This window comes from Toxorhynchites rutilus, chromosome 2, assembly GCF_029784135.1.
Source record: "Toxorhynchites rutilus septentrionalis strain SRP chromosome 2, ASM2978413v1, whole genome shotgun sequence".
NCBI classification, from domain to species: domain Eukaryota; kingdom Metazoa; phylum Arthropoda; class Insecta; order Diptera; family Culicidae; genus Toxorhynchites; species Toxorhynchites rutilus.
In genome coordinates, this window is record NC_073745.1 from 232,910,882 (window position 1) to 232,923,302 (window position 12,421).

Consider the following 12,421-nt stretch of genomic DNA (forward strand, 5'->3'; position numbering starts at 1 on the left):
CTATACCTTTCAAAAATCAGGATGAACGAAAATAAAAATCTGGAAGAAATCAGGTTGCTTGGTAGAGATTCATAATACAGAATTCCTCCTCAATCTCACCAGACACAGAGTATGACTTTCCTCGGATGAAGACCGGCTTTGGGGTTAGATAACGGTGGTTCATTTCGCTTACCCCAAATTCTTTGCTGCTCAACATTGTTATAAATAATCCACTTTCATCACCTGTCACGATTTGTTTCAAAACGGGATTTGCGTTGCGGTAATGAAGCGGACTTGGTCATTAGTGGCACGAACTTTCAGAACAACTTGAAATATTTAATCTATATTTATAAAAATGGATTTCTGTCTGTCTGTCTGTCTGATTCTTATGGACTCGGAAACTACTGAACCGATCAACATGAAAATTGGTATGTAGGGGTTTTTGGGGTTTTCGTGATAGTTTGAGACCCCTCCCCCCTCTCCAAAGGGGGGGCTGCCATACAAATGAAACACAAATTTCTGCATTTCTTGAGAATTATTCAAGCAAATGAAACCAAATTTGGCATGTGGAGGTTTTAGTGTGCAATAAATGTTTTTACGGTGGTGAGACACTCCACCCGTTCTTCAAGGGATGGCTGTCATACAAATGAAATACAAGCGAATGGAGCCACATTTTACGGGGCACGAAACGTTTCTATGGTGAATAAACTCCTCCCTCTCTAAGCCATACAAACGAAACACAAACTTCTGCATAAGTCGAGAACTAATCAAGCACAATTTGGGACGTGAGGGTTTTTGGGTATGAGAAATGATGGTATGACACCCCTCCAAACATGACAATTGAAAATTTTCGGAAAACTCTGAAGCATAAAGGGAAAATTCGGAAAATTAACTTCCCATATGTTCTACAATTACATAGTGACAAGTGCTGTTAGTCCATTTGATGTTTGCGCTAGCGAAATTGATCTTTGTTCGAAACTGGAAATGGATTTTAATGTGATGAAACGCACTCCTATATCCTATATACTCCTATAAAAAGGATCGCCGAATGTCAAAAAACAAATAGCGGGCGGGACGAAGTTTGCCGAGTCAGCTAGTTTAATAAATAAAACAAAAAAAAAATGAATGTATCAGCAAACATTATATAAACTCTCTCAGGAAATCTATCGTTCCGCCGGATCTTTTGATCGTTAATATTTTTTCCCAAAAACCACATCATTACTACAGCCAATTGTAGAGAATTTCACTTTTACTTAATTTATCGTTCATGTTTTGGAATGAATCTTTATTCATCAAATGAGGAAAGAATATTTACAGTGAAAGTTTTGAGTTTGAATGTTTTACAATTTCGATGTTTTTTAATTCGATTATTGATATATTGGATTGAGAAAAAAGTAATCCATTATTTTCTCGGTAGCTGGCTTTAGGGATCAATGTCTCGCGTAAAATCGTACATATAATTTTAAGTTTAGGCTCGTTGTAAAGGTGATGTTTCGCACTAAAAAAACACATTCTTTTGCCGTATTTTTGTTTGTTCCATCAAATTAAATGGTGTTAACACGATGAGCCCCGAATTGTTTTTGCTGCGCTTTCCATTCAGCCTGCATCTAGAGTGTTCGCACAATATCAGCCCAGCTTCCAAAGATACTTTTGTATTAATATAAAATAGTTCGAAATTTTACTATAATGCAGTCAAATTTTATGAGCAACCGGAAACAAATCATATATATTTTTATTTTTTGTAACTTTCAGTCCCAATCAGTCATTGCTGTCTTACCAAACTCAACGTCGGCCTCAGGAACTGACGCGGGGCTCAACATGTTAAAAATGGAAGTCAACAAAGAGAAAAATTCGTACATTTTACACATTCTCCTTTATAAAGGCGAAAATGCAAGCCAGAACGCTGAAATTGTGAATGGTGATTATGATAACAGTAAAATACGTGCAATTTAATTTTTCAATTCTTTTTATTTCAAAATTTATAGAAAACATTATACACTAAATTTAGATTTCTACTGTCAACAACTGGACCGTTTGAATTCAGCGATTGACCAGAAACGTCCAGAATTGGCCAACAGAAGAGGTGTTATGTTTCATCAGGCCATACATTTCTATAGTGACTCCCCAGAAACTCCGGGATGTTTTAACGCATCCACCATGTATTGCAAAACTTCCTTAGTGATAATAAATTGGGATCAAGAAAAGATGGTAAAAAACGATTGCTATAGTTTTTCGCCAATAAGTACCAAGACTTCTATGAGAGAGTCATTATGAAGCTATCTTTAGAATGAAAACAAATTTTGCAACAAAACGGTGCATATTTGACCCAAATCGGAGAATCCGAAGCATATTAAACAATGTTTTGGATCAGCATTCCAGCTTCGAAATCGCGCTCAATTCTCATGCCCAGAAGCCTTCACTTCGCCTGCATTCCTCATCTCGAACTGGTCCGATAGTATCCTCTTGATATCCTGCAGAACCTTCAATGACGCACGCTTTAGGCCGTACATATAAGTCATCTCAACTGCTTAAACCCATCTAGCTGAGTTGAAAAAATCTCCTCGGTCAGCTCATCATTCAAAACCACTTTGGTTTTGACATCCATCTGATGGATGTGCATACCGCTCTGGTTCGCCAACGCTAACACCGTCCGCAGGGTGTCCATCTTCGCTACGATTTAGGGCATCCGCACCAATGCGTTGTTACAGACATTTTGACAACCCTCACCATAACGCAGAAACCCCACTGGTGGTTGCGGTTCAGGTGTGGGAAATAGTAATCGGCCTCTCGGTGAATAGTGAGTTAACAAATTTGGCAACGCGATAGCAACCGAACCAAGTGTTGCTATTTTCAACAAACGTCAAACATCTGTTGTGGGTTTCATTCGTCTTGTGTTCGTTTTTTTGTGATTTTGCTCTGAAATATTATTTCGGAAGTGTATATATTACATTTATCTACCAAAATATGAACGCGACGAAAAGAGAATTAACTGACACTTGTTATTTCTTCTAGTAATAGCAAACGTATTTAGCAACCTGCGGTGCGAAAAAGAAGTGATACTATAGCAACCGCGATAGCAACGATGGGTGCGCAAATCGATGAGTTAATAAATTGGCAATTGCTAAAACTCGAGACTAGAAACCTTGAATAGTAACGCATTGGTGCGGATGCCCTTAGCTTGTCCTCGATCGCAGCCTTCCACTCCTTCCAATCAACGCGCTTCTGTAGCTCAGCAATTCGGAATTTCATCCACGTAGTTGACAGCACTCAACCCGAAACTGGCATACTCCATCTCGAAGTCTGGATGCCATGCTGGTGCATTTCGGGATCGCTGTGGTCTTCCAGTTGCTAACTCTTCGGCTTCTTCAGCATCGTCGCCTACAGTTTGTTCAGCATCGCTTTCTTGTCTTGCGGGTTCTTCATCCTTTACGAAGCTCTCGAACTCGCTGTCAGATGCCTCTTCTACCGCAATCCCAAGTTCACTGTCACCATCCGCAACTTCTTCTTCTTTTTTTTCCAGGAACTCGAACAAATCGATCCGGCCGACCAACTTCCGATGAATGTTTGCCTTTAGCGTCACGCGCTACCACGATTTGCTGCTTCGCTGAATTCCAAGCCGTGTATCCGTTGTTGCTGTACCCCACAAAGATGCCGCTTCATGTTTTCGGATCCAGCTTTCGTCTTAATTCACCCGGGACATGAACGAAGACTTTAGAGCCAAACACTTGTACATTGGATACATTTGGCGTCCGGGATTCCCAACGCTCAAACGGAGTTTGCTTCATATCCGGGGCGTTCGTAGGATTTCCATTTGTGAGATAGGCTGCCGTCAGCACAGTCTGCCCCCAGAACCGTTTGTCAATTCTTTGGTCTTCCAAAGCTGAATCGAACGCGTCCGACTCAGTCGCTCACTTAGTCTGTTCTGTTGTGGAGAGTACGGGACGGTACATTCGACTTAAACTCCCTTACTATGGCAGAATTTCAGGAACCGTTCTTGTTTCTATATTCTGTCCCGGTTTTTCATCTCAGGCGGGAGATTTTCTGACCAAACTTCGCTGTGACCCAGGCCTCGTACTCTCCGAAATACTTCATCACCTGGTCGTTGGTCTGTATCACGTAGGCGACCGTGAAGTGGCTCCAGTCATCCGTGAAGGTGACGAAATACCTCACTCTAGACAGCACAACCGGTGTCACCGGCTCACAGACGTACGTGTACACAAGCTCCATTTTCGCTCCAAGCACCAAAATTACGTATTTCGTGATCTTGAAAATTGAGAAGGCGGCCGATACAAAATGGTGGATTACATATTTCCTCAAAACCTCATCGATATGGGTATCAAATGAAAGGGCTTGACTAGTAGAACACAGTTATTTCTGACAAATACAAATCCAAGATGGCTGCCACCACAAAATGGCGCCATTTATATATTTTTTTTTCAAAACTTTATCAATATGGGTATCAAATGAAAGGGCTTCACTAGTAGAAAACAGTTATTTCTGATAAATACAAATCCAAGAAGGCTGCCTCTACAAAATGGCGGACTATATACTTTCTCAAAACCTCATTAATATGGGTATCAAATCAAAGGGCTTGACTAGTAGAACACCGTTATTAATGAAAAATGCAAATCCATCAAAATCCTACCAAATGGCGGACCACATATTATGTCAAAACCCCATTAATATGGGTGTGAAATGAAAGGGCTTGACTATTAGAACACAGTTATTTATGAAAAATAGAAATTCAAGATGGCTGTCACTACCAAATGGCGGGCTACATATTTTCTCAAAACCCGATTAATATAAGTATCAAATGAAAGGGCTTGAATAGTACATCACAGTAGATCATGAAAAATTCATACCCAAGATGGCCGCAATCACAATATAGCAAATTACTCTATTAAACGATTTTATTTAGCTTGAACTGTTTGTATGTCTGTAGGGTTGTCCCACATTAATAGAAATTTGACCAATAGGAACTGACCGAATTCATAAAACACCTTTATATCTGCTGTCATTTTGAAACAATTTATCTTGAAAATCTTGGGGCACGTTGGATTTCCATTATCCACAATTAGCGACTTCATCATCTGTCCCACGATTTTATTTTAGTCTTATCAATGCCCTAGACTAATGAAGGAGAGGTGTGATAACTGCTACTTGCCTAATTATTTTCTACCTTTTAGTACATTATTATGTTTAATCACAATTAAACCGTTTAACTTAAAAAGTTTTTTTTTACTTATTTTGTTATTCTCACCTGATAACTTTGGCTGTAAATCGGCCCACTCGGAGGGCCAAACTCTGTCTGCGCCGTGGTAACTTCCTTCGATGCCACCAGAGTGGTCGACTGGACTTTCTTCTCCTCTCGCTGCTTGATCACGATCTCGTTCACCAGCTGCTCGAGCCGGGTGTTGGTATCGTTCTCATTTTTCTCCTTGTTGGCATTTCGCTTCTTGCGCACAATCGAGCGGATCCGTTCGAAGCTACGCGCCAGCTTGGAGTCCTCGCCGACTTCCTAGAATGGATCCTTGTGTTAATGTCAAATAGTTTCAAACAACGATGAAGTAACGATAGAATAATTTTTCGAAGCAGCGTCAGTTTATGTATCATCAACCCGACGCTTTGATAATCTACGGGGTTTAGCATAAGCATCTATTAACATCTAAGCGGGAACTAGTCACTACATATAAATCGGTAGCATGGAAGCCGAGCAATTTTGCCATACGACTATTTATGCATATCAAAGCGATCTAGAAATGCTTATCCATCGGCTTTAGAGGCACACTATTTGAAGTTTGAATAGGGACAAGTTGGTGTACTGGCAGAACTTGGGTGGGCAAATCTAACTTCAGGCAATCGATTATTTTCGGTACAGGGCAGAAGAATAAATTGTTAAGATAAATTGGAGTTCAAAAAAAAAACCAAATCATGTGTTAGCGACGAATTACCTGTTCAAAACTCTATAGACACAGACGTTGAAGGTGATTTTTTGGTCGTGATGGTAGTGTCGAAGGTAGCATTTTTCGTAGATCACACACACAGAGCAGTTGATGTTGGTTCGACAGTGGAGTTGTGGACATTTTATTCAAGTGAACAGTGTTCAAGTGGTGGTGTAACATTTTTTGAAAGAGAGATTTGTGCAGGAAGGAAGGATTTGTGCCGACGATTTGCATTTTTTTAATAACATTTTGGTGTTATGATCATTTTCGGTGGCCGTTTTGAGAAAGGAGAAACATACACACATATATTATAACAGATTGTAGAAAATTTTCCTGAGTCTAGTCTACAATGATGATTAGGTAAATGAGATAATGACTGAAACTAAACGGTAAAATGACTTGTGTACATAACTGTTGAACTTTGGCCATTCGTATTCCAAGTTGAAGTCACGGTAAATTATTATTCTATTTTTTTCAATGTGAATTCTGAAGAAGCTAATAACTAGACGAAGATGTTTCTGTCAGCATAAATCGGCTTTGATTCTGAAAGTGATATACTCATGGTACAGTATCAGTTTTATGAAATATATTTTCTTCTAGATAGACATCACAACAATTTTCAATAGTCATGCAGGTATACGACCACAAATTCTACATCCGAAGCATTTCCCTGGCCGGTTTTCATTCTTTAGATGAGAACAAGTTGCACGGTAATGCATTTATTTTTCCATGCACACGAAAGTTCCCTAGAACAGTACAACTGTGCTCAACTATTTTTTTTCTCGAGCAAAATAAAAATTTGGAGACACATTAAACATCGATGAGTTTCTGAATTGGAGATGACATGTATGCATGACACTGTGCTTCTTTCTAACAGTTCGATAGAGAATCTAGTACACATCAATTTGAGGATTTTGTATGTATGTAACACATTTATGCATGATATGTTGATAAGCGAGAATGATTTGGAGATTCTGACACAATGTGAGAACATCGTGAATGTGGTAATTATGATTGTTTTGGACATACTAGAACATCTAATGAGTGTTATGATGATGCAACGATAAATGGAGCTAACTGTCGGTGGAAGCAGATTTGGCTTACCTCCTTCTTGGACTTCAGCTCTTCCGAATTAAAACTATTGAGTAACAACGCCAAGAACAAGTTTAGAACCATAAAGTTTCCCATCACCAGCGCTGGTAAAAATATGGCAAAGCATGAGGAAGCCCCTTCCTGTGGAACGAAGAGGGTGATTATCTCCCGTTTTTTGCGTATAAACCACAATCCACAAAACGTTTACCTCTTCTTCCGCCCGCATGCAGTCCCACAGCGGCTCGATCCATTCTCCGCACAGGATGCGAAAAATCATCATGAACGAGTGGAAAAAGTCGTTGAAATTCCACCTGTTTTGCGACGGGGAGAAATTAAACCGGACAATTTTGTAAGAGTATTTAATGCTTTGGGGCTGGCAAACTTTGGCAAGACTTACCTGGGCACCGGATCCGGTGCAAATTTGTCCGGAGTATAATCTTTGGAAAACAACTGCATTCCGATAACAGCAAAAATATAGATAACAATCACCAACACGAACGTCAGATTACCTAAAGCACCTATTGTCGATATGATAATACTTAGCAGGACCTTCATCGTGGTCCATGATTGTGCTAGTTTTAGTACCCGTAACTGTGGAAAATTCAGAACAAACACCTAATGAGTTAGAAGAGGTTCAACTCACAAACCGACAGAATATCGCACCAATCGCAACCCCCGCAGCACAGTCAGACCCTCCATCAGTTCGAAGATTAGGTCCAGCAAGCTGGCTGAAACGATAATCAGATCGAATATGTTCCAGCCACATAAGAAAAAATCCTTCGACAGGGCCAACACTTTCAAAATGCACTCGAGTGTAAAAACCGATGTAAAAACCTGGATGATGGAAGAAAGAGTTATAGAACAGCTATATGTTTTTGGTAAAATCTAAATTGTAGACGTGGCCTTACTTACCCTATTACCAATATCTAACGCATCACGTACGCCCGCATTCATACCGTGGTGTTCTACAGCTAAAAACAATGTATTTAAAACAATACATAGTGTGATCCCTAATTCGAACAATGGATCCTTAACAATCTGTGAAAAAAGAGCATTGATTAAGATTATTATTGAATCGAAGAGAGGTGCGGACATATTTGAGATGGTTATAACTTCGAAACGGTTAGGATCGAGCCTTATAAATGATACAATATTTGTGTAAATAATATTATACAAAAACTATGAACAGATCTACCCAAACTGTCAGAAATCTATCAGATGAGTAGTTCTTTTAGTAACAAATAGTTGCCCGTCCGACGAATATTCTAAATCATAAATTATGAATTGAAGCCTGGAGTAGTTAAAAGTCTGGCAAACCGGATAAATTCGTGTATATCGCGAACGACTTTCAATACTATTTATTTAACGATTAATCACGCCTAGAGGATTCCAGAATACGCATAACATGAAGGGTCGGTGATTGGCGTTTTTTTTGGAATAGACTCCAATGGCACACCTCTTCTTATCCAGTGAAATTCTCTGTTTGGAACAAATGTCGAAATTTTCGACACATCAATGATTACCAGACTAGAAAACAAGCTTTAACGCTCGTTTGTCTCCAGTATAACTTGAGACGATCCAACACGTCTCTCTGATATAACTCAAATGGGTGATCCTGCGAGATGCGTTACCAAGGGAATGAAGAGTTCTAGTTGAACACCGTAATCTCCTGGCCAAAGACCTTAACTGCCTTGAATTCTCCCTAATGTCATCGCGGACTTGTTCAACATTTTGGATTACCTGCGGGAAGTCTCAACGTGGCAAGTGGTAATCTCTTCGAAACCTAGAACACCACTTCTTGCCCTTTTATTTTTATACCAACAACTGGTCAAAACAATTGTGGATCGAAGGGACGGTTTGTTACACCGTTTTACCTGTGTCAAAGTGTAAAATATATTTTACATAAAATATAATTTGAAAATTTAAATTAATTTTTTCAAAAAAATTTTTTTTAATTATCTGAAAAAAAAAAAATATATATATATATGAATAGCCCATACAATTTCCAACAAGTCACCCATACTTCGGAAGATGGCCATTCACATATTTTTTTGAGAATTAAAAAAAAACATTTTTGAGAACATTGAATTTTAGTTTTTAAAATAATTGTTTTCAGTGTATTTTTTCATCTTTAACTATCTTTAACTCTTTATCTGTTTCAACAGTGGTTCACACTACTAAGGCGCGAGAAAAACATATGTTGAAGTTTACGCAGGTTTCGTGCCTCATCAGTTAATTTTCGTATTACATGCATTTCTCATTCCGAATAATGTTCCGCACATCCAAATAACTTGAGCTTGAACGTGCGTAGACTGTGCACGTCGTCAATTCCATTTTAACGTGGTCCACTAACGATTATCATGGAAGGGATAGTTGTTAGTGGGACAAGGTAAGAATAATGGCGGGTTTACATTAGGGAGATCTATAGCTATAGATGGATTTATTCACGTGAAAATATGTGTAAACGGGTGAGAATAAATATGATACACTTATTCGAGGTATATATAACTTGAATAAATTCAGCATATGTAAACGCTTGTGAATTTCTCCCTGGTGAGAAATCACTAAAGTTGGATGCAGTTCTACTTCAGGTGAATAAATTCACCGAAAGTATGAATATATTCATTACAGAAATTCACGCTAGTGTAAACGGTTGATGCGATTTCTATAAATCTCATCATATTTCTTCACATGAATATATTGCTAGTCTAAACCCACCCTAAGGATCCACTGAGATGAGTGATATGATCATGTAATCGCGAATTATCGATCATACGACGAAACTGTGGAAAACTTTAGAAGGTAACCGAGTGACCTCCTCTAAAACCAATCTGGCCGGCGATATATTCCGTTATTCATCACGGATACGCTTTATTGAACTCCAATCGAGACGGCGGAGATTTATCTTTGGGAATCCTGAGAAGGTAACCGAAAGAACTCGTCTAAAATCAATAAAACTGGAAATATATGTGGTGCGTATGCTTTGTACAAATCTAATTGCAACGGCGGTGAGTAATCTTAGGGAAGCCTGAGAAGTTAACCGAGGGAACTCTTCTAAAACCAATCGGACCGTCGATATATTCCGTTATTCATCGTGCGTACTCTGCATCGAACTTCAATCGCGATGGCTGTGAGTCATTTTTTTAAAATCTGAGAAGGTAACCAAGAGTACTCCTTTAAAACCAACGGTCCCGGCGATATGTTCCGATATTCTGTACATTCAAATAATTAACATTCATAAAGGGGTGCAAATGGAATGTATCTTATGAAATGTATATAATTTTGGATCGATTGGTTGTTCTAAATAATCAATAACTGAATAACTCGAGGCTTCCATGGTAGCCTATATAGACACTAGTAACATTGATTAAAAGCGATAAACATTTTAAGAGTCCGCTGTTTTACCTTTGTAGCTGCACTACAGGGTGTTCAATAAGTTCGAATTCTTTGTATTGGTTTTGATGTCAGCTTCAGCTTCATATATAGGCTAACCGACGAGAACGGTGTCGACTTGCTGTCATTTGTTGTTTGTTTACCGCGCAAGATGAAGGAGTACCGCGACGTCGGAGTATAGTTGTTTGCAAGAGGTGAGCGACCCGGTGACATATTCCAGCGGTTGAAATCCCACGGGATCTAGCGGAATTTCATCTATTCCACCATCCGTCGATACCGGAAGACTGGCTCGACCGTGCGAGGTCCGGGCGACTGCGTTCGCCGAGGACGCCAGCAGTCATCAAGGAGGTGAGGCAGCGGGTTCGTTGAAAAATGAACCGCTCGATCCGGAAGACCGCAGCTGATCCGGATGTGTCGATCGGTACTGCCCATACTATCATGACGAAGAACCTGGGATAAAAGCCGTACAAGAAACGCAAGATTCACGGGGTAACGAAGGCTACAACGAAGAAGATGCTGGACAGAGTCAAACTGATACCTTTTCGGCCAGGAGTTCATTTTTTTTGGTGAGAAATTCTTTGTCTTGCAAACATCCGCATAGTGTCCAAGATGCAATATGTTCTCAATAAACATTGCCTCAATAAAAATTGACGCAGAAAAGAATTTGGCTCAAATGAGCGGCTCGTGAGCGCTCGCCCATCTTTAATATAAAGCATAACAAGCATTCATTTAATTTTCTATATGCGGATAGTGTTGATTCCATGTTTGTGACATGAGTTACTCTAGACTTCTTTTTACGGAGTTATTTAACAAGCAAGGGTTATGCTGAAAAGTTAACCGAATCTTCAAGCCTTTAGAACTGATATAATTGCTATACACGTCAAGCCAGCCCACCATGTTGGAAAAAGTCGTTGAAAGGCTTGATTATCGACGACGATCATCAATGAAAGTAATTTGAATAAAACATAAATAACCTTAGTAGCTTTTAACAGCATTTACTCTCTTGTGCTTGAATTGGAGAACCCTATATAGAAGCAATGTTTAAAGTTATACGTGTTTGAAAAAATGACGAATAAAATTTTGCTCCCTAGTTTTTTTTACGGCGCAACAGTTGAAAGATTTGAAATGATTTTTACCAAAAGATTGGCCAGTATTCTAAATACCGCTGAAACATACTTACTTTGTATAAACAATTTTGAAACTGCAACCACCTTTCGTAGTTGACACAACATTGAACACATCTATCACAATTTCTATCAGGAAGATCGTCTGCAAATGGATGGAAAGAGCAAATTTGAAACAGAAAACAAAATTAGTCACGCAGTAATTTCCCTATCTAAACACGGCACGATAACAGCCGGTCGTGTCGTTCGCTGCTTCGGTAATCCTACAATCGCTGGGAAATGTGCCAAACGGCCCAGGTCCGGGATTCCTGGCACTGTTTGGTGCTGTTGGCAATTATTGGCACTGTGCGCCCAGGATCCGAAGTGGCACTTACCTAGTACAACAATTTGCGACAAGTATTCCGGATGGAGGGCATAAACGCTGTGCTTCTTGATTTTCGCTAAATTACCGTTACATTTTATTATTCTAACTTCCCGCGGTGATAAAGCCAATGTTACCGGTGTTACTTCCCGCTGCTTTGAACGCGGCCCGGGTACATTCGGTTAGCGGTGGGCAGAGGGAGCGGCAGCGGCGTTTGTCCATGTTTCCGGTGTTGTTTTGTGCCAGACCGGTTGAATTGTGAAATTGAAAAGAGAACAAAGAGAAGAAAAAAGCACACAGGATAATGAGAACGGAAAATGGTGGAGGGTGCGAACGTGAGCAACAGGACCGCTGGCAAATGGCGACAGAAAAAAGGAACAAACGAAACGTGAGCAGCAATTAAAAAACGAACAGAATTATGCATACAGCCTGGGCACTTTCATGCCCACCCCCGGTAGGAAGGTTCTATTTTTGTACAATGTCTGTTGCTGTTTTGATATCGCTTACTTTCTATGCTGCATCAGCTTCGA

The 12,421-nt window shown here is 39.7% G+C and overlaps 1 protein-coding gene across 4 annotated transcripts in view; it reads right to left on the bottom strand.

Moving 5' to 3' along the window:
- Window positions 1–12,421, bottom strand: part of LOC129769096 (sodium channel protein 60E) — a 449,000-nt gene that overhangs the window by 25,217 nt on the left and 411,362 nt on the right. For 2 of the 4 annotated variants that reach the window (XM_055771125.1, XM_055771121.1), the window contains exons 13-21: window positions 11,905–12,046; window positions 11,587–11,675; window positions 7,926–8,051; window positions 7,677–7,847; window positions 7,411–7,604; window positions 7,222–7,324; window positions 7,026–7,154; window positions 5,931–5,942; window positions 5,240–5,497 (exon numbers count right to left, since the gene is read on the bottom strand). In XM_055771125.1, coding sequence (XP_055627100.1) covers window positions 5,240–5,497; window positions 5,931–5,942; window positions 7,026–7,154; window positions 7,222–7,324; window positions 7,411–7,604; window positions 7,677–7,847; window positions 7,926–8,051; window positions 11,587–11,675; window positions 11,905–12,046 — 1,224 coding nt within the window. The remainder of the gene's footprint in view (window positions 1–5,239; window positions 5,498–5,930; window positions 5,943–7,025; window positions 7,155–7,221; window positions 7,325–7,410; window positions 7,605–7,676; window positions 7,848–7,925; window positions 8,052–11,586; window positions 11,676–11,904; window positions 12,047–12,421) is intronic. The other 2 variants (XM_055771122.1, XM_055771124.1) reach the window with 2 other exon arrangements.